At 30.0% G+C, this 22,498-nt stretch overlaps 3 protein-coding genes across 3 annotated transcripts; 1 reads left to right on the plus strand and 2 right to left on the minus strand.

The window, feature by feature from the left end:
* Window positions 1-2,232: 2,232 nt before the first annotated feature.
* Window positions 2,233-11,431, plus strand: LOC145187235 (casein kinase I-like). Its single transcript, XM_080063553.2, has 10 exons — window positions 2,233-2,776; window positions 7,034-7,074; window positions 7,402-7,471; window positions 8,219-8,367; window positions 8,451-8,685; window positions 9,128-9,298; window positions 9,872-10,020; window positions 10,152-10,220; window positions 10,293-10,477; window positions 10,551-11,431. Exons 1-10 carry the CDS (start codon window positions 2,596-2,598, stop codon window positions 10,600-10,602), a joined length of 1,302 nt encoding a protein of 433 aa, XP_079919679.2. The 5' UTR covers window positions 2,233-2,595; the 3' UTR covers window positions 10,603-11,431.
* Window positions 11,432-14,450: 3,019 nt separating this feature from the next.
* LOC145187365 (trans-1,2-dihydrobenzene-1,2-diol dehydrogenase-like) lies at window positions 14,451-17,835 on the minus strand. Its single transcript, XM_090100499.1, has 4 exons — window positions 17,377-17,835; window positions 16,719-17,049; window positions 16,445-16,622; window positions 14,451-14,782 (listed from the first exon to the last, which is right to left on the minus strand). Exons 1-4 carry the CDS (start codon window positions 17,755-17,757, stop codon window positions 14,656-14,658), a joined length of 1,017 nt encoding a protein of 338 aa, XP_089956625.1. The 5' UTR covers window positions 17,758-17,835; the 3' UTR covers window positions 14,451-14,655.
* Window positions 17,832-19,445, minus strand: LOC145187364 (histone deacetylase 3-like). Its single transcript, XM_080063732.2, has 2 exons — window positions 18,164-19,445; window positions 17,832-18,040 (listed from the first exon to the last, which is right to left on the minus strand). The coding sequence occupies exons 1-2, from the start codon at window positions 19,432-19,434 to the stop codon at window positions 17,971-17,973; spliced, it is 1,341 nt and encodes a 446-aa protein (XP_079919858.2). The 5' UTR covers window positions 19,435-19,445; the 3' UTR covers window positions 17,832-17,970.
* Between the last annotated feature and the right edge of the window lie 3,053 nt (window positions 19,446-22,498).

Genomic DNA, 22,498 nt, shown 5'->3' on the forward strand with positions numbered 1-22,498 from the left:
AAAATGTTTATTTTGATATCTATGATTGAGTTCTATTCCGAGATTCCGCCATTAAGTTTTATTAATTTGTACCTTTGCCCAACTTTTTAAAATTTTAACATGAAATTCAAATTTGTCAAATAAGCCAAACAAATAACTCGATCATCCAGTAAGCTTTTTTGCAGCTTCAACAATCCACTTTTTTTAACCATAAGTAATCATTTTTTCCAAGATGAGATTTTATGCGCTGGGCATTTTTATCTAGGTGATTTTAAGAATTTAATTTTAGTGCGGATTTTACACCGAGTTGTAAACGTTCAAATTCTTAAGTTCGTAATAAAATTTTCTTTTAGCTTTAAATGCATTTAATTACCTTTAAAATAACAAAACGCTCGAAGGATTCAGCAGGATAATTGATTTGCATTTCGTAACACGTAACTTAATGCTTATAAATGGGGTATTATAAAACATTATCACATGACTACGTTTTTTATTAATTAGTATCTCTGCTTGAGTTTTGCTTTAATTGAAAGGCTTAGTAGAAAAAGGATAATTCTCCAAAAATACGAAAAATAAACTGAGCAAGTCATTTCGTAGCTGAATGACATATTCATTAAATAAGCTTATAAAAAGATAATATTTCATAGAAACTCTGCTTAATATAGTACATGTAATGTTGTTTCTATGAAAATATCATTTATAAACTCAGTTAATAAATTTGCCCTTTTCCGACTCAGCAGTTCATTTAAGAAAAGAATTTTGGTTTAAATAAAGTATCAGCTTTTTTAATGCATAATTAGGCTTGTAGTATATATGATTGTCATAACCGTAAAAAATGACGTCTGTCTTAAATATCGTTGAGAGTAATTAGTTTTTGTGTTAACAATCGTTTGACCACACATTTCATTAATAACTATATTTGAAATTTAAAATGAAATTTAAGTAAGCAGTGAATTATTAATATCGTTAATAAATTATTTTACAAGTTATTTAATTCTCATTATTAAAGATTTTAGGAATTCTGTATACTTGATAATATTATAAACATTTCGTAGATTTTACACTCAAAATCATAATAAATTGAACTTTTTTTTTTTTTTGAAAATGCAGCATATTTAAATATTTCAATTGTAAAGACAACTGGTTTAAAATGACTCGGTTAAAGTTATTATAACCTCAATACAACGCAAGGCAACTTTATTAGATTTATCATGACTTAAGCATATACTGTGCAAGGTTATGCAACTATTTGAAAAGTGTTAAATACCCTAATAAAGCTTTTAAAAATTATAAATAAAGGTTTTCAAAAGCCTAAAAACGACTTACCTCGAATCGAAACTCGCGCCGCTTACTTTAAATTTTGTGGTTTGTTCTTTTAAATTGGCCACCTAAAAACAAGAAATTAAAAGTACTTGTTAATTTTCCTTAATTTGAATTTTTAATTACAAAGCTATATATATACCCCCTGTAACACCTTCAGTTCAGTAAAATAAACTAAAGCGGTTATAAAATTAAAAAGCGTTCAATATCGTTAAAAGAGCTAGAAGTGAGTTTGCTAATTTTAGAAAACAAATAAAAGTTCCCAGAAAATATCTTTGCAGTATCTTTTTTTTTAATCATAGTTTTTAGAGTTTTATAGTTTTAATCATTATTTTACTCTTTTCAACGCTTTTCTAATAAAAATTTGGTCCCGCTGTGTCTCTTCCGTCATCTCATTCTTAGATATCAATTATTTTAAATAAGTTTGTAAAGTTCTCATTATCAAATACACTATGCGTTAAATTGGCATGATAGATGATTGAAACTACGGGCCCACATACTAACTACGGGCCTATTATGCATTTGCTGCAAATCGTTAGATTACTCACAACAAATGTTACAGTCAGGAAAATTATTAGAATGATTTAATCCACTTCTTTTTTCTTTTTCGTTTTTTTTTTTTCTTCTTAAAATCTGAAGAGTAGCTTCGGAATCAAAACGAAAATCGAAACATTACTTTAAAATTTTTCCGTGGAAACCATCCTTTAAAAAAAGTGTTAGCTTATAATTCATAGTGAGGCAGAGGGTGTGTGAGTGTACATCGAGAAATATATGAAAAAAAAAATTCTTTTTAATGCGCATGCGTATGAAAGCATTGAAGTAATATGTCCTCCATATTTAATTTCTATATCGTATTGGTTAATCAAAACAGACACTTTTATACATAGTTTCCCTACTCACTATTGCTGTATGAGCCTCCTTGAGTTTATCTGTGGCTCAAATACTGCCGTGAAGTTTTTTATGATCTTACTCTCATCTTGTTAGATGTACTTTTTTTTTTTCATTGATTTGGAAATATACAAATATTTTCTTTACCTTATTAGATTATAATATATACCGTACCTTGACAATCTCATACATATATTCATATATATGTATAATAAAAGATCAAGAAGATAGTGTTTTTCTATTTTTGGTGGTGAAATTATACTGTATTAGATTTCACATGTGTGGTGAATTGATTTATGATAAAGAAAAAGCATTAATAAATGCTAGAATAAGCCTATTTGTGTACTTAAATGAATGTGGACAACAAGTTAAATATACATAAAATAAAGACAGTTCTAAAAAAACAACATGGATCGTGAGAAAGAGTCTCGTAGAACTAGTGTTCCTCCCCGACTGCAAAGTTCATCCAGTCGACCACGTCATGGAAGATCCAGTGGAAGTGGTTCCAATTCAGGAGTTTTAATGGTTGGTCCAAACTTTCGTGTTGGAAGAAAAATAGGATGTGGCAACTTTGGAGAGCTTCGATTGGGTATTTATTGATATAAAATTTATTTATGATAATAGTACATGTGTTAAAGTATTTTAATACCATTATAAATTCTTATATAATTAATGCCTTCAAAAAAATGCAAATTGCTACTTAATTATATATTGGGGAAAAAAAAGATATTTTTACTTGTTTTAATCTTTATAAATTTTTCTTTTTAATCACATAGTAGGTTTTGTTAGTTTGTATGTACAGTAAGAAAGTGTGTGCTTCTTAATAAACCATAATTATATAATTGATGTTTTGGTGTTGTAACAGTCATCTAACAAATTAAAAGCAAACAACCTTGTGGATTTAAGACTTAATATCATTTTTAATGATATAAAGAGTTTTCACTAGTCTCTTGCTCAGTGTGTTGTCCTGTAATCCTGATAAAAGGTTTGCCCTGGTATAATTTTTTTTTTTTTACTTGCAAACATGCTTTATCACTACTGGGGTAACTGTGGTTGCCTACCATCTTTTAAATCACTAATGAAAGATTTCATGAGTTTTTTGCATTCTAAAAAGCATGATAAATCATTTTACTTTTAGAAATTTGAAAAACATTTTTCAAATTTTAAAAAGTATAATGATAAGCAACATCAAAAAGATGATTGCAAGTTTCTACTAAAAGACTTTGGAAAATTTTGTTTTGTCAGAAGTGTAACTGTTTTTATATTTTAGCATGAAGCAACTGAACATTTAGACCATACAAATACCGTTTATGTATGTCTTTCTAGACCATACTGTTAATTTAATAAAGCTATGCTTTTAAATAAAGAATATATACAACTAAAAATCTGTTTCTGTTGTATTGCTAATAAATTTAATCAGTGAATTAACTACTTTTAATAATAAGAAATTTTACTTTATGATTGTAAATCATGCTACTCTTTTAACATATTCAATGGTATTTGCTTTGCAATAGATACATTAAAATAAATTTTTAAAGGTAAAATACATTTAAAAGAGAAATATTTTTTTTATTTCATGTCTTAAATTAGTAAAATTATTTTCTTTCTTTTTCTTTTTTTTTTCTTTATTTAAATCAAAATTTTTACTCTTTGTCTCTTCTTTGCTCCAGTGTTTTGTGAAGCACTTTGAAGCAGCTGGCACTTGATTTTAGTCAATGCACCTTATATATAGTCATATGACTGATCATCAAATAATAGTTTGCAGAATGTTTTGCCACTGACTTTCAATAAAGGTAACTGTAGTATTAGCACACCTTCATTTGGGTATCAGAAAGCAGGGAATAGGAGCATATGATACTCTAGAGTTTCATCTTGTACTATCCAATGGTTATAGCTTATACCACTTATTTTTTGGGAATTTACCATGATTCTGTAAGTACCAAAAAGCTTCACACATAACTTGTAGAAGAATTTGATGTCATCCATTCTAAGTTTGAGAAGGGATTAGTCTGGCCTTCATATTTTTTTTTTGTGTGTTTGTGTATGATTTCATAGTTTTCTGCTAGTTCTTTTACAAATTTATAATCATAACCAGGAGTTATTAATTTAAAGTTTATAAAGTAATCCAAAGCATGTTTTGTAATGAAAGTGTATGATGTTGACATCTTAAATAATATGGCTCAGTAAAACCTCTGCATTCTATTTCATTTTGGATTTTAAAAAAAAAAACACTTTCTTTTTCATATTCACTGCTGTTGTATAGCATATAATCATATTGGGGTAAAAATAAGTTTTGAACAATTTACAAAAGATGGCATAACTAGCATCAAATCACATCAGACTATCTTGTAACTATATTTGTGTTAATGTATCAGTTTCCCACTAGAAATCAGTATGTACTATGTGACTGAACTGCAAACAACATACTTTCTTTGTGTTCTAACAATGTCAAACTTTGTAACAACAAGACACAATTTCTGGAAAGTACTGCTTTTTTGTTTTAAATTGCAAAAAGCCCAGCTGACAGAATTAGTTGCTGTTTGAAGCATATGGAGAACAAGCGTACGATGGAGAACACGCTCCATCAATAGGAACATGTAAGGACTGCACAATTTCAAATTGTCTTGAGAACTTGGGTTTGATGCAAAAACAAGGATTATGAAATTGGATTGTGTATGAATTCAAGCTAAGAAATGTCAAACACCATTTTTTCAATGCAAGCAAGACTCTCGCATTGAATCATGACATAGGACAAAAAGTGGGTCTACTATGATAAACCAAAATGCGGTAAGTCTGGCCATGCATAAAATTCAATGGTAAAACCAAATATTCATGGTAACAAACTTATACCATATATCTGGTTGGATCAGCTCGGAGTGATCAACTATGAGCTACTTCAGCCTAATTTTACCAACAATAATTAATGCAATTGAGGTGACCATTGGAGATCAAACACCTCCAATATCCCAAAAGATATGACAAAGTGATCTCTTAGCACAAAAATACTTGGCCACATGTTGCAAAAGTTGCCAAAGACACTTTGGAGGCACTTCAATTGGATGTCTATCCCACCCGCTGTATTCACCTGATATTACTCCTTCCCACTATCACTCATTTTGGTTGATTACTCATGGTCTGGACAAGCAGCATTTAATTTCTTATGAAGAAGCAAAAGTTGAATCAATTCTTGGATTGCTTCAAAAGATAAGAAGTTTTTTTAGTGTAGAATCTGTATGCTGCCTAAAAGATGGGGAATACTTTGAATAAAATTCATTGTATTAATTTCTCTCAATAAAGCTTCAAAGTTACAAAAAAAATCTCATTTGTACAACCAATGATAATACATCTCATCTCATAAACAAGACGGAATACCAAGTTGTGAACTTGCAAAACAAGAATTAAATTAGAAAAATTAATTCTTATTTTGCAAGATCACAACTTGGTATTCCTTCTTTTTCTTTTTTTTTTTTTTCTTCTAACAAAATGAATACAGAAACATTTTTCTTTATTAATTTTTTTGATTTACCATTTTCACTAAAGATTTTTACAAATTTTAAATAATTTACTTATACATAAAGTCTCGATTATTACAAGGCTTGTAATAATTGAGAACAATCCCTCTTTGGCTCTGCAATAACTCTCTTTCTTGGTTTTTCCATTTAACTGAATCTCAAAACTTTCTTTGGATTTAGTTAAACAGTTACCTGGGGAATTATTTACTTTGCTTGTGGAAGGTGCATCTTTTATTTTCAAAACTCAGGCTCTTAAACGATCAACAATGCTTTTGTGTTAGAGCTGTGACCAAATTCTGCTTTGTATATGTCATAAAAATCACTAAATCATGTGCCCCCATCAGTGATATTATAAAGGTTTCTAAATACCTTTCACTTTTCCATGCAGCCAGGTTTTTTGAAATAATTACTTTGGTTTTATATACTATTCATAAAATCTGTTGGAAAAAATTTTCCAAACCTATGCAATTTTAGTGAAAGCTAATAGTTTTTCAATAGAAGGTAGAGTTCTTGGTTCTATATATTTTTAAAATGGAATACTTTTCAACAGCGGTTTTATATTATTTATTGACCATAGCAACCACAGCAACCATAGCCATAACAGCAAGAAAAAAGCGTTGTTCTAAAAAGTATTAGTAGATAGCCTACACTTTAAACACTTTTTTTTTTTATGCCTTTAACTTACGATAATCTCAAATTGTATACTAAACTGAAATTATTGTTAAAATTGAAATGACATTCTAAGTGTGCAAATTTTTTTTCTAAGTGTGCAAATTTTAAAACAATGAAAACAATTATTCATTTTGGGGGTGACATTTTTTGTAACTAGGTTCTTTATCAACATCATTTTCCTTAATATTCTACCACTTTTTAATGTTTCTAAATTATAACTAATTTAATTAAATGACAAAAGTTTGAAAAGGCCTCTAATGAACTTAATTCAATTTTTAATACTTGAACTTAAAGTTATGGATGAAACCTATGATTTGAACTCAACTTATCCGATTGAGTCTGATCTGTTCTAATCGTTTTTGATGGATCTTTAAGTATATTAATCAACATTTAAACTTAAAACATTACCTTTTAATGCTTAGATTCCATGTTTTGAATTCTTACTCGTCTAGTGCTAAAATGATTTATTTTAAGTAAAAATTACATTTTGCCTAATTATTTGTTAATTTTCTTAAAAATTGAAACTTAACAAGGTTGTAATTTCAAATAAGTTTGGTAATTAATTATTAAGAAATTAAAAATCAAAGAAAAACAAGTTTAACAAGTTATCTTTTTCTTTAGTTTCTTTTTTTTTTTTAAAGTTTTAGAATGATGTTTTCTAGGTAAAAACTTGTACACAAATGAGCATGTTGCTATCAAGCTGGTATGTTTACCTTTCTTTATCCATTTTATATAAATTTTTTGTTTGACTTTTTTAAACATTAAATAGAAAATAAAAATTTAAACCATAAAAAAAAAATTTTTTGATATTATTTCTCCTTTATATCCAAATATCTTATTATTAGATTAGTAAAAATTGAATTTTACTTCTTCCAATTTTTTAGTTATGCAATTTTGAAAAATCTTAATAGATATTTTTTCTGCAAAAAGTTACTAATTCTACATTATTCCTAAGCTATTCTTCTGTAATTAAATTTTTCATGATTTATTTTCATGCTACCAATTATTAATTTTAATTTTTTACTTACAGGAACCATTAAAGACTCGTGCTCCTCAGTTACATCTTGAATACAGATTTTACAAAGCTCTTTTGCAGTCAGGTAATATTGTGTTACATTTTGTTTAGAAAACAATAGTTTTCAGATTTGAACTGAAAACTGAAACTAAAATGATAATATTTTTAAGAAACTTAAAAAAAGTTTGAGTTCACTTATGAAACCAAGTTGCAGATTTTTTAAAAAAGATCAAAACTCAGTAAATGAAAAATTGTTACTAAACAAGGGAGAGCAGGTTTCACTCTACACACTTGTCTGACCAAAATGCTAAAAAAACTTTATTATTTTATTAGATATTCTGGAGTTTGGTTAAAAGGCCAACTGAAACCAAAGTAAATTTAAAGTTTTTAAGTTCACTTTAAAATCTCATCATTTAATAAAAAAAAACTTTTTTTAACTGGTAAAGATCATATCCACAATTGCCTGACCTCCTAACAAAGTAGATTGTTACTCTATTAGAGTTCAAGTTACTGTCTGAACACCAATCAAATATCATTCAACATTAGTATACTATCTTAATATTGGTATTAAATTACTAAGATGATTATATGATGTTAACATAGTATCTTCATATATTAGATATTGTCTTAATATTGGATGGTATTTGATTGGTGATTAGAGATTATTTTTAGCCCTAGTCTAGCAATCGTATAGTTGTTAAATTTGTAGCTGGTCTATTTTTTTATGTTTTTTATTTTACATGTTGTTGTTATTGATGTTGTTGTTATTATTATTTTATAAATATTGTTGTGAGCTTCTGAGTTTATAATAAAACTTTGATTATTTTTATAGAAGGAATGCCTCAAGTCTTTTACTTTGGACCTTGTGGCAAATATAATGCCATGGTGATGGAGCTGTTAGGGCCAAGTTTAGAAGATTTATTTGATTTGTGTGAACGACAATTTTCTATGAAAACCGTTCTCATGATTGCAATGCAACTGGTATTCTTTTTTTTTAATTGCTAATAATTTATTGGCATAATTTTTTTCAAGTTGATTTGTTACAAACAAAAAAATTATTTTAGATTCGTCGAGTTGAGTATGTTCATTCAAAGCATATGATATACAGAGACATAAAACCAGAAAATTTTCTTATTGGTCGACGTCAGAATGGCACAGAGAAACTAATATTTATAATAGACTTTGGACTTGCAAAAGAGTATATAGACCCTGAAACAAAAAAACATATTCCTTATCGAGAACACAAGAGCTTAACAGGGACAGCACGCTATATGAGTATCAATACACACTTAGGGAAAGGTTTGTAGATTCTTAATTATTACAATTTTTCTTCAAGAATTTTTTACTGACCTTATTTTATCTTTTAGTTTACCTGTAAAATTACTGCAACATTCAGCAGGGGAAATTTTTCATTCTATGATAATGAGTGCAAAGTTTGCTAAAGAATGCAAAGTTTGAAATAAATTGCATTAATTTTTAATGACTTGGTAGTTTTTGCAGATTATTTTAATATGCATGTAATATATTACTTTTTAAATTACACATATATTATTAAGAAATAATAGTTGTGTAATAGTTATAAAATTAGTGAATGTTTAGGTAACATTTATTTGTGGTTGACTTTCAACTATCTATTTTTATAAAATGATTGAAAGTATAATTTATAATAAATTTTTTGCATTGTCTAATGTTTTATCTTTTTTTTTTTTTTTTTGAAAATCTTTGAGCTTTTGTTTTCCAGAACAAAGTAGACGTGATGATCTGGAAGCCCTTGGGCACATGTTTATGTATTTTCTAAGAGGAAGTCTACCATGGCAGGGTTTAAAAGCTGATACACTTAAAGAGCGCTATCAAAAGATTGGAGATACTAAAAGATCAACACCTATTGAAGTTTTGTGTGAGAACTTTCCAGGTAAAAAAAGGTTTTTCTTTTTTTCCTTTCCATGCTTCAAAATCATTAAGCAAATGTTTTGAAAGCTTTAAAAAAAAACTCACTGGGTTTTCCACATTCACATTTAACAAAACTTGTTTTCCAGTTTTCTCTTAAATAAAAAAACAAAAAAATATGAACACTTAAAATAATACTCCCCCTCTGTCCCGTAATAGTAGCAGTTGATCAATTTATTTCATTTCATAATGATAGTAGCAAAAGAAAATATTGAACACGTTTTCAAAAGGTACATGTAGTTGAGCAATAAAATAAAAAAATTTCACTTCCAGTTGTTATTTTGAGTATTCAACTTTTTCAATAAAATTTCGTTGCTGAACTTTAAACTTGTAAGTTAAATCCCTTGGCAGGATCTTCATTTTTTAGATCTTCAATTTTAAGATCTTCAATTTTAAGATCTTCAATTTTAAGATCTTCAATTTTAAGATCTTCAATTTTTTTTTTTTTTCTTTTTTCCATTTGTTTCTGTCTTTTACTTTTGACTCGGCTATAATTAGTTTGTTAAATGAATTAAAAACAGTTCATAACATATATTAGACGAGTGGTCAACATATCTTCGGTACGTGAGGAGACTCGATTTCTTTGAAACTCCTGACTACGATTATTTGTATGGGTTATTTCGTAATCTCTATGAGAAGAAGGGATACGTTGATGACGGAGAATTTGATTGGACGCACAAACCAATTGTGAGTGTTATTTTTAATATGAAATGAAAGGGTTTTTTGGGTTTTTTTTGAGATTTTATTGATGAATATGTCAAATTTATTTTTGTAAATTTTTCGGAGTGGCATTCTTAAATATGGGTTCTTGTTTTCAGCCAACGCCTGTGGGTTCCAGCGCCATTGATGTTTCTCAAAAGCCTACGGGTGTACAAAACAACGTTAGAGTAAGCTTTTTTCTGAAGTTTTTTATTTATTGACTTCAACTCATGAGATGAGTCCAATAATTTCTACTTTAGCAATCAAACGACGCATGGCAGACCTCGCAGCGCAATAATTATGGTGGACAATTTTTGAAACCGCCTTTGGGTGGTTCTGTGCAAGTTGTAAATTCTATGAATGGTGAACTAGAAGGTGATGATATGCGAAAATCAGATGTTCCCATGAATCCAGCTCCAGAAGTTGATGTAGTCGAAGAGACGAAGTTAGTCATGTTCTTCCTCTTCTTTCTATCATGATACTTTCCCATTTATTGACTCTCTTTCTTCTTCTTTTAGATGTTGTTGTTTCTTCAAAAGGAAAAAGAAGAAGTCACACCGAAAGAAGTGATAAATATGAACAATTTATCTGTAAATTTTTATGATCACCCCTCATACTTCGCTTGGTGCTCCTGGCAAACTTATAAAAGCGACGTGCGGTTTTATCCGACTTAAAACATGGGTCTATAGTATTAATAATTAACGACTGATATTTGACATGTTTGCCGAACTGGAGAAGAGTCATTGATGGACTTCATTTTCCATTGATTAAATTGATAGGCTCGCTATTTCATACAATGAAAAATTTTCGTCATTAAGGTTTTGTTTTAGTGGTTTAATTCTTTACGCTTGATTCTTAATGTTTTCTACCTGGATAAACAAGTTTGACTATTATTTGTTACCCAGCTTTATTTGTAGTCGGCAGCGTGATTTTTTTTTAAAATGATTTTCATTAAGTAATTAGCATAATATCTTAAGTGTATATGACTTGTACTTGGGTTGCTTTATGTCTGGTCGTTCTTTTTACCTTAAAATTATTGATCGCATTCATTTTAAACTCTTATGCGATGTTAGAAACGGGTGGGTTCGTCGGTGCTTGAGGAGCTTGTGAAATTTTAAACTCAAAACAGGTTTTGCACTTTTTCTTTTTTTAAGGTTGGTCAATTTTCTCAGGATTTGTCAAAGTTCTCTGTGATTTATGCGAGCGTGATTTTGAAAAAAAAAACATTTGCTTTTGACGTTTGAAACATGGCAGGTTGATAGCCTTTTGATAATTTCTACTTCAGGACACGTTTTAGTTGTCTGGACTTTTCTGAGCCAAGCGAAACAAATTTCACACTTTCTGTTTATACTGACCGGCTGTAAATTTCTTTCTCAGATAAATATGAACTTTTTTTAAATGTTATTATCCTGCTAGAGTTTTTCATTTGATATTACTTTTCTAATTTTTGTGAGGTTTTTTTGAGTATTTCTAGAAGTTTAATTATAGCCCTTGTTTGCTTCAAGTGTTGTTACCGATCTTTTTTTTGCAAAGAAAAGTTCTTATAATAAGCTAAAACCGTCATTTGCACTCTTGTTTAACTTCTATTCATCTGGTGTTGTTATAAGCTTAACTAATGTTATAACCTAGTTATAAATAGTTTTTGTTTTTTACTAAAAATAAAAACCTGGATTGCCTAACAAGAAAAAATCAATCGGAGTAATAAGGAACAACTCTTATACTAAATAACTTTTTTTTTATGAGTTAAAAATCTTTCAGGTTTTGTGCTGTCTCTAATTGAAAATGTTTTCAGCTTTTTTTTTTTTTTTTTTTTTGGTTTTTTTTTTTTTGTTGTTTTTTCAAGTAAGGTGCGTATAAGAAAAATGAGGCTCAGAATTTAAGAAACATAGCTAGGCAATCAAAATGCGCCATCGAAAGCAGTGTGTTTTCAAAGCCATATCATCTTTCAGCATTCTTTTCTGAAACCAGACTTAATATCAGTTCCTGTGTTTTCTCGGAAACACTCGTCGATTTTCTGGTACTAAGATTTTTTTTGATTTCAGAAATTCGCCTCAACAAGTCCGGAAGGACAGCTCTTGAAATATTTCTAATTTTAGCAGCTGTCCTTCCGGAACGAAACAAATCTGCAACGTAAATTGTCACTTTTCTAGATCTGATCCTGACTGACTCAATCAAACTTTTTTATATCGGTTCTCGGGAGTTTTCGGCTGAACATGTTTTGGATGTTGATAGTGAATTACAAAGGAGCTTAATTAACATTTCTCGCTTTGGAACAAAACAAATGCAAACTGGATCACAGCTCTTTTTTTCGCTAGATTTAACTAAACCCTATATCAATGCTCCATACATTTTCCTTCGTTTTCAACCATTAAATTGAAGAGTGACATCGATTGTTTTTTCTCCTCTCTGCAACTGCAGTAGCTTTAGCTTTTAATCTATTGAAGATTGCTTTTTTGACATCATTACCACAATGTTTTTCGACTACATATTCCAAAATTTTATTGGTTCACTCTAAACTTTTTGCTTGGACTGTGTATTTGAAGGTGAAGTAGAAATTGAATCATTGTAGATTTTCAATCATTGTAGAACTTCAATCGTTAGTAGAATTAACAGCTTTAGATTGATTGCCTGTGTTTCGATTTTAAATGAAAAAAAGGCTGTTGCCTTTTTCTAATTTTGGTATGTAGATCGTTTTTTTCTATGCATGATCTTTTTTTTAAAGTAAAAGGCCATGAGCATATTTTGTTTTTTCTAAAACATTTTGAATTGCAGGAGTGAGCATATGAATCTACTTTTTTATGCTAAAACTGGATCTTATAAGGAAAACAAAATATTCAATGTATTTTTTAAATTATGCAATTTTGTTAAATAATTAATTTTTTTTAAAACCAAATCCTAGTATATAGAAACAAGAAACATTTGAGGCTAAGATTAGCCGAATATTAAGAAAAATAAAGGTTGAACTTGTGAACCAGGTTTCTTATTTTAAAAAACAACATCTGTTTCAAATGTATACCGTGATTCAAAGCGGATACTTGACATTTTCTTTTTAAACCTTGGGGGTTATTCTTTCGAGTTAGGCTAAATCTATACAACTTATACATCAAGAAAGATTCCCCAATTATACATCAAAAAAAATTCCCCAATTATACATCAAGAAAGATTCCCCAATTATACATCGAGAAAGATTCCCCAATTATACATCTATAACTTAAAAAACTTTAGGAGAAAAAAGATGCAGTGCAATAAAAGATATGAAAAACTAACGATAAATGTTTTAGCAAACAAAAAGCCATAGGGCATCAATTTTGGACATTTCTTTTTAAATTTTTCATTTTTATACTTCAAAAAGAAGATAAAGTAAAACACTTAAAATATATGTATTAAAGTGGCATATGGCGTGTAAAATTAAACGAAATCTGTAACTAAAGGTACAGAATCAGTTAAGTTTTTTTATATATACAGCTGTTTAATAGTTTAATAGCTGTTTAATAGTTTAATAGCTGTTTAATAGTTTTTTTATATATATTATATAGAAAATAATTGAGGTCATATTGTAAGAGAGCTGTAGGTGATACAACAAAACTGATGCCAAATACGACTTCACACCCAAAGTCATAAGATTCAGCTGCATTTGTTTATAAGGTTTCCTCGACATATTTTTTGTTGGTTTGTGTTAATAAAATGTAAATTGCCAGATGATGTGATGCAATTATAAATTAACATAAATTAGTCATACATTAACATAAATTAGAAAACAGATTAGTTAAGGAAAAGAGATTTTTTATTCATACCTTTGTGAATTTTATGAAAACGCGTTTAGTTGTGAAAGCCATTATACATTTTGGTTTAAAAACCATTTAATATGGCACCCTAAACTAGATAGAAAACTATTACTCAGCTGCATTTTTTTTAACTACAGGGAAAATGTTTTCAGTTTTTTTAACTTCATAACAAGACCCCATCAACGGTTATAACAGATGATAAAAGTGGAAGATCATACTGTTTTTAAAACACAGGAAAGGTGATGCCTGAGCTCAACAAAGACAATCTAGCAGGGGGTGAAGAAACAGAGTGCATCTTTTTTTAATTAAAGAATTGATAAAGCTAATGATTGAGCGCGAAGGCTGAGTTGAACTTTGCAGGAACTATAAAGGAAGAACATTACACTGTTTGCATGGAACCGGAGGGAGATTATTTAACTCTACTCCTGGAAAAGCAACCAAGAAACATGAAGATTATTCCAAATAAATGTTTAATTATTCCAAATTGTTGAATGGTTAACTGAGAGGAGTACAGACAAGTCTCTACAGACTGTTAGTGCAAGTTCTACAAAAGTTAATACTGGGACTGGGATTGGATTGGGATGACTAGCAGGAAATTAACGGCAACGAAATAACAGAAAACAAGACTAAAAATGAAAAAAGGGACAGCAATTTTTTCATGGTATAAAATAAGTTTAATCACGCTTTTAAAATTTTAAAAATCTTACAAAACTTTATAAAATTTGTTAATATCGGTTGGCCACTTAAAAAAAAACTTCATAAAACCTGTATATATCGGTTGGCCATTTAAAAAATTACACAGCTTATCTTTATCAAATTTAAAATATCTGTTTACTTATTATTTTAAAATCTGCTTTTTACACTCGTCCATATATGACAATATACGTCGTGATGTTGCATGAGATACAAAATCACTCTCAAGGTTTCCTGCGCACAAACACTCTCGTACATGTTCTGCTTCGAACCTGAACAGAAAAAGATTAAATACACCGCAAAATTAACGCACCACTTATAAACTCCGACATATTTAGAAAGATATTATGTATTTCCCGGATTTATCAATTGCAAAGATGATAATAATGTTTATTGTTACGCCTTTTGTAGGTTTTATTCCGTTTCCGTTATTTAATTTCGAAATTATAGCAGCTTTTCATAAGTAGCATGTTTTGCTGTAATTAAACCTCACTTCTAAAAGAAGAGTATGTATTGGTTTAAAATTGTTTTAACAGTAGAAAAGATAAATGTCATTTGAGCAACAAATCTGTTCGCAATGTAGCGCTCTAGACAAAACGTAAGTCGTGATGAATGTGTTGCAATTGCTACTTTGTCCAATGAATTATTAACAAATCGCAAACTTGTTAGAAGATTTGGAGTGTCTTATACAACAGTCGGTAGGGTTCTAAAAAGGATTGTAGAGACCAATTATTACACAAGACGACTTGGCCTAGGCAGACCACGAGCTACCAATGCCATGAAAGACCAATTTTTAATGCTTCGAACATTGAGAGAACAGTTCACTACTCCACGAAGTCTCCAAATACAACTTGCTAAAGATCATGGAACTGCTGTTAATCAAGATACCATAAAAAGAAGATTTTTTGCTTTAAATTTACGACCTCGGGCAGCAACTACTGGTCACAGATTGTCTGTAGACCATCGAAGAAACGGACTGGCTTTTAGAAGGTATATGAATTGGGAAATACATGATTGGGGACAGGTCATATTTACATATGAGTCAAGGTTTTGCCTTGTAAGTTCTGATCGCCCCCCAAGAGTGTACAGAAGACCAAATGAAAGATATTTTGCTTATAACATTTGAGAAAGCACTTTATATGGAGGCGGCTCAGTGATGGTATGGGGCGGAATATCTTTAACAGCTCGCACAGAGCTTTTTATTGTTGATGATGGACGTCTGACTTCTTAACGATACATAGCAGACATTTTAGAAGCTTTTGTTTATTTAATGCACCGTACATTGGAGATGGATTCCTTCTTATGCAGGATAATCCAAGACCACATACAACACATATTGTTACTAAATGCTTAAATAATGTTAACATTCAAGTTTTGGAGTGGTCAGCTTGCTGTCCAGTTATGAACCCAATAGAACATTTTTGGGATATAATGGGACACCGTGTCAGAAGCCAACATCCACCACCGCGTGTAGAAAGATATCCCTCAAGAAACGATTAGATCTCTAATCGAAAGTAAGCCACGGCGCTTCAATAACATCAAGAGGTGGTAACACTAGTTATTGATAAGTCAAAAATGTTTCAATTTAAGCTGCATTTGTGTGCATAACAATGATAATCATTTTATTTTGTTAAACGAACCATATTTTTGGTTTTAGTTTTTTTTCACCATCCTCAAAGTCAATTTTATTATTATCATCGAAATAATTGTGTTTATGCATTCTATTCTTAACATATTTTTCAAAATATATGATAACATTGACGACAATTAAAATAAATTGAAATGTATAAGTGTGCATTAATTTTGCGTTAAAAGTGTATGTTGCGTTAAAACCAAAAAATTTCAGATGGGAAGTTTTTTTAACACCTGCTTTATATTTTTAATGAGATTTAATGATTTATTGACTTTTGAAGATCAAGTAGCATTTAATTTACCTTAAGCCAACTGAATGACCAAAGTTTGTAGGTTCTGCATCAGGAAGCGGAAACTCTCGGACATCGACTTGACCGTTGTTGCTTTTAAATATGTATTTTGTTGGACACCAAAATGGTGCTTCAATAATCAAAGTGCCCTCCGAACAAAACAGAACACATTCATTAGGCAATTGGTGATCTAGAAAAAAATCGAAGCAATAAAAAATTGCGATAAACAGGAAAAAAGCTTTACACAATAATTATAAAGATAACATGTAATCAACAAATAAGTTACCCCCGTCTATTAAAATTTGAACAATTTTATTCTCTTCATAAAGAATTGTGATACTTTCTGATCTATCTATACCAGTGCTTGGATCAACATGTCCACATGCTGTAAGTTTTTTCACTGGAACTCCACCAAACAACATATCAGCAACAAATAGACCATACACACCAATGTCAAATAAGACACTTCCACCAAGTTCTGCCACACAAACCCTATCCTTTTGAAAAAGGTTTTGGATACCAAACGTTAATGTTGCAACATTCACTTTTCCATAACCTCCTTTGTTTATAATGGATAAGATATCACGATAGAGAGGGAAGCAGGCCGTCCACATTCCCTTTATAAATCATACGTTAACTATAATACATTTAGCTATTCATTTTTGTGCTTTACTATAATTTAAAGCAAACACTGACAGCTTCAGTGTTCATTTTATTAGTGTGTTAAAGAGCCTAAAAAACAATGGCTTTTTTCAGGTTCTATAAGTTAGCACTAATTAATAAAAAGATGTTGGCTCAAAAACACAGATTATTTTATTCACTTAATGAACACGCAAAACAATTAACTAAATTAAATTTAGCTAAAAAATACCTGTGTAAACAAGTCATGACTGAGAGAAAAGATTTAAATTAAAACAAATAAAGAGGTAAAATATATTAAAAACCTCCATGAAAAAAACTTTATTTCTTCTTGCACAATTTAAAACATCATCCAACTCTGCAGAACTCATGCAAACAGGTTTCTCGCAAAGTACAGGTTTCCCATGATTCAAAGCCAAAATACTCAATGACTTATGTGTAGGGTTAATAGTCCCAATATATATTACATCAACATCAGGATCTTTTGCAACACTTTCATATTCCCCACTGAATGACTTTGCATTAAACTTCAGAGCAAACTCTTCAGCTTTCTTTGGGTCTCTCGCAGCAACATGTGATACAACATGTTTTTCTTTTGACAGTGTTGACAATGCAACACAAAAATCAAAAGAAATTTTTCCACATCCAAAAAATCCCCAACGCAAAGGCCGATTTTCTAGTGACATTTCACTTTAAATTATATAAATATGTATATAATGAGTTTTTTTGAATGCTCAATGTTAAAATAAATAAACAAGAATTTATTAGTTATTTGTAAGCTATTTTTATATGTATATAAGTATATAGATATAAATTCTTATAGCAAATCAAAGCTACACAAATATTGTTTAATTTTGCAACAAAAAAAAAGTGCATAAATGATCCAATAGTAAAATATGCTAAATATGATCATAATCAGCTTTATCTATATCTTGATCGTCAATATAATGTTCTCCCTCATGTTCACGGCTAAACAGTAAAAAACAGAGAAATTAATAAAAAATAATTTGATTTTCTTAGATAACCTTAATTTTACTTTAAAATGAAAAAATATGTAGCTACTCTATTAATAGAATTACCGTATATAATTACCGTATATAATTAACAGACTCTCTGGTATCTGGGTCATTATCATCTTCATTTTGATCAAATAAAAACAAATCAGGTGGTACATCTTGCATTTGAACACTTGGTGCACCTTGAATAAATTTTAGGTGGTCAAACACAGTCTGTTTTATATAATCCAAGTACTGTTTACTGTTTTGATTTAAAAATGTTCCAGACATAACAGGACACAAACAATAATCAGGGCTGAAAAACTCAGCATAGTCTGATTTCATAGGAATTTGCTCAACAACAGGTTCATCTAATAGCAGAAAAGTCTCATAAGTCCAACATCGTGCAACATTGCGTATTGTATATCCCCCTCCACCTAATACTAGTAAAGGTATACCAAAAGATTTAACATACTGAACACATTCTCCGTGTCCTTTAATATTCAATGAAAAACATCCCAGTCTATCCAATGCTAAAGAATCTGCACCACACTGCAGCACAATTGCAGATGGCACAAATTTTTCTATAACAGCTTGAATAATAGGTTTAAAAAGACTTGTATAAGATTGATCATCAATACCATCTTTAAGAGGAATATTTAAAGAATAATATCGCCCATCTTCTTCCCCAACTTCATACATTTCGCCTGTTCCAGGAAAGAAAAAGTTGCCATATTTATGAAATGAAACTGTCATTACACGATCAGTAAGATAAAATGCTTCTTGCACACCATCTCCATGATGGATATCAATATCAATATATAAGACTCGTGCATGATATTTGAGTAATTCGAGTATTGCAAGAACAATATCATTAACATAACAAAAGCCAGAAGCTTCGAATTTCTTAGCATGATGAAGACCTCCTGACCAATTTATAGCAATATCACATAACCCATGATTTAATTTTACTGCTCCTTGTAGAGAGGCTCCAGTGTATGCTGAACAAAAATCAAATAAACCTGGAAAAATTGGACTATCATCACCAACACTAAATTTATTAAGTGAACTTATAAAGCCAGCCTTATTAGATGGTGTTACACGTTGCAGAAAATGTATATATTCACTAGAATGAAACCTTGTCATATCATGTGGAGTGGCATGGGATGGTCTAAACACATCCATTTTTTTATGCAAATTGTAGCTAAATACAAGATTGTGTGTCAATGACAAACGGTGAGGCTTCATAGGGTGACCACTTCCATAATGATAATTCCCAATATCAGGATCGTAAAAATATGCAATTCGATTTTGTGGCATTTTGTAAACAAATGACTCTAAAAAGAAATATTCTGCAATAGAATACATCTATTGTACAAATTTATTTACATAAAGAACATTATTTATTGAAAATATTTTAAACAACATTTTGTATCAAATTTAAAGAAGAGAAACAATTAAGATTTTTTTATTTTTTTGACAGTTTGAAAATTTTGGGAAGGAAACGCTCCGAACAACAAAGACTGTGATTAAGAAATCATGCGAACCGTAAGGGAGTCCATTTTTCTTTTTATTTTAGGGTCGCGTCAAATTAACACCGAATCGAAATTCAAAATTCACATTTTTTTCTTTCATTTGAGAGGTTTTTATTTCAATTTCATTTTTCTTCTAAATCAGTAAACAAAAATTTCTTGAACAACATGTAAGATTGATTAATTTAAAAGCGCAAGATCAAACTTGAATGAACCATAGAAAAAAGACAATAAACATTTTATTGAAGTATGTTAAAAAAATTATTATTTTTATAAAAACACCACAAATTCCCTATTGAGAACTTGTCACGAGAACGCACCTATCGATACTTATAAATCAAAAAACCAATCTTAACTTGTTTCTTAACCATTTTTATCTGTTTTGAATAAATTATCATCGAAAGAGAAAATCTTTTTATCGCAACATTTTCAAAACTGTCTTTAAAACATCGTGCGTTTTGATGGGAAGAATATAGAAGAAAATCAGTTGTGCTGAAGATCTTTTTTTTTTTTTAATTTCGTCTCGCTGTCAGCTTTTTTAAAACAGGAACGCAAATATTACAGTCTGCAAATGAATATGCACCTCCAAAAAAAAAAACTGAAAAGACGATCAATTTTGTTCAAGGACGGTAACAATTATTGAGAAAACATGTCATAAAAGTCATAACTTGAAAGAAAATTTTTTATTGTAAATAGTTATACATAATTCAAAAATAAATGTACCCCCCCCCCCCACACACACACACACACTCACGCACCTTTTTCTTTTTCTTTTTTCTTTTTCCTTTTCCTTTTTTTTTTATATACATTCAGTTAAAAGATAAATCATGGACAAAATTAAATTGGAAATCGTTTCTTGTGGTATTTCTAGCCAAGTAGTATTTATTTGGTTCCATAGTTTATTCCTTATAGTTGCTAGATTAGTGCTTTCAACTAGCGGCGTCCAATTGTATCCCAGAGGTTTTCAATTGGTGATAAATTTGGAGAACGTAATGGTAAAGGCATAAAATTTACATTATTTTCGTCTAAAATTCTTAGTGCTGAACTTGCTACGTGAGATCTGGCGTTGTTCTGTTGAAATATCTCATTTGCAATACCTTGTACGAAGAGAAGTCCTACAGGTTCCAACAATTTTAAAGCATAATTGGTGGCAGTTATTGTACCTGGAAGCAACACTAGGGTTGACCTAGAGTTATATGGAACAGCACCTCATGCCATGATTCAAGTAGTAGATACAGTGTGTCATGTTAACGCATAGCTATTTTCATCCCTTTCTCATACCTTTCTTCGTACATTTATTGTCATCATGAGCCCATAAACAAAAGCGTGATTCATTGCTTAAGATGATATTTTTCCACTGATTATCTTATTGTCTTTCATTACACCAATTCACACATTCAGTTTTATACGTCGATGTTTTGAAGGGTTTCAATAAAGGTCTCTACCTTCTTAATCCCATTTGAATCATTCAGTTATAAACAATTCTTAAGGGTATTCTTTCTATTGCAGACCACCCAGAAGGTGGCAGATGCAAAACAATTCCTCAAAATAATTTTTTTCAACAAAAAAAATCTTTCCTAGGGGTAGTTTTGCTTACTTATCCAAGAATTTCAAGATCTGATAATAGTTGAGTGGTTTCGATGTAATTTACAAGATATTTAACGAAACGAAACACCGCCTTCACGTAGCCCGATAATACCTCTTCGTTAAAATGGTGTTAGTTGCGAATAAAATTGTTTATGATGTTGACGAGCCAACTTTGTACGACAAAAGATAACTCAAGATTGAATGATAAGTGATAAGAATTTATTTTTTATATTCCTAGAAATGTTTTTTTAGTAGTCCATTATTTCGAATTAATGCTTCTGAGAAATTCATATCAACTATACCCAAAATAAATTTTATGGCCAAAAGTTTTTATTATTGAAAAATATGTTAACCAGAAGCAATTATTAAAATTTTTGAAAAAATTTTTGCAAACGAATATTTTAGAGGTGCAATTTCGATTGCAAATAGTTTATTTCCATAATTACTGGGATAACCCAGTATGACTTAAGATCAAGTAGATTGTTTGAAAACAACTACGAGGATTAAGAAAAACTTTAATGTAAAATATAAAACTTTGCAGCATAAATTCATTGGCGTGATTGTACCATTCGAAATAGCTCTAACCTTTTTTTTTTTTTTTTTTTTAAACTCTTTTTCTTTGAAGAACGCTAAGTAATTCTTTTGTTTATTTTTCAAAGTCTTCCTGGTATAAGAAAAGAAGCAATTCTTGAAATTGAACTTATGTGCAACTTTAACTTTACTGGCATTCATGTTTAATTCAGGGAAAAGTTTCTCTTTGTGGCAATATTGTGGTTCAATGCTTTTGTTCTGCGATCAATGCGATGGAAGCCGGCTACGCAGTTTATTAGATGCTTTATAGAAGTATCTTAATAGCGATTAAACAAATTTAGAAAAAAAAATTGGAAAAAAGAAGATTAATGAGAATAACTTAGGTTAGTACGCATAACCTTCGTATGCCATTAACAACTCATGCTACAAAAGAATTTATAGAACAGAATAATTGACAAACGCAGAAAACCCTTATACCACCCTCTTTCTAAATATGAAACAAAATATAAGAAAAAGGTAAGGGAAAATTATGCGAATTATACACTTTCTCACTATCTGATTACACTCGAAAGAACTTACGCGTCTATAATAAACCAAAAACTTTTACTTTCCCGTAAAAACCAGGCTGGAGATGTTTTGCTCGTGAAGACATGAATATAAGTGATTCGTTGAATTTTTTTGTATTTTCAACTTCAGATGAGAGCACTTTACATTGATTCTGAGACCTATTTTTTTATACGATTGTTAATTAGCATAAAATTCTGTATCATAATCAATCATAA

The sequence above is a fragment of the Hydra viridissima genome, unplaced genomic scaffold (assembly GCF_058129835.1).
Source record: "Hydra viridissima isolate aposymbiotic clone 2 unplaced genomic scaffold, HvirCarnegie_v1 scaffold_1, whole genome shotgun sequence".
In the NCBI taxonomy this organism is placed as follows: domain Eukaryota; kingdom Metazoa; phylum Cnidaria; class Hydrozoa; order Anthoathecata; family Hydridae; genus Hydra; species Hydra viridissima.

Bases quoted from the DNA above. Each gene is read 5' to 3' on its own strand.
- LOC145187235 (XM_080063553.2), top strand. From the start codon at position 2,596: ATGGATCGTGAGAAAGAGTCTCGTAGAACTAGTGTTCCTCCCCGACTG. The intron at 10,021-10,151 runs GTGAGTGTTATT...TCTTGTTTTCAG, and splicing joins ATTGGACGCACAAACCAATT to CCAACGCCTGTGGGTTCCAG. The intron at 10,221-10,292 runs GTAAGCTTTTTT...TTTCTACTTTAG, and splicing joins GTGTACAAAACAACGTTAGA to CAATCAAACGACGCATGGCA.
- LOC145187365 (XM_090100499.1), bottom strand. From the start codon at position 17,757: ATGTCACTAGAAAATCGGCCTTTGCGTTGGGGATTTTTTGGATGTGGA. The intron at 17,050-17,376 runs GTTTTTAATATA...TGATTTATAAAG, and splicing joins ATAAAGTTTTTTTCATGGAG to GGAATGTGGACGGCCTGCTT. The intron at 14,783-16,444 runs GTAAATTAAATG...TTTTCTGTTCAG, and splicing joins GGTCATTCAGTTGGCTTAAG to GTTCGAAGCAGAACATGTAC.
- LOC145187364 (XM_080063732.2), bottom strand. From the start codon at position 19,434: ATGTATTCTATTGCAGAATATTTCTTTTTAGAGTCATTTGTTTACAAA. The intron at 18,041-18,163 runs GTAATTATATAC...TTTACTGTTTAG, and splicing joins GAGTCTGTTAATTATATACG to CCGTGAACATGAGGGAGAAC.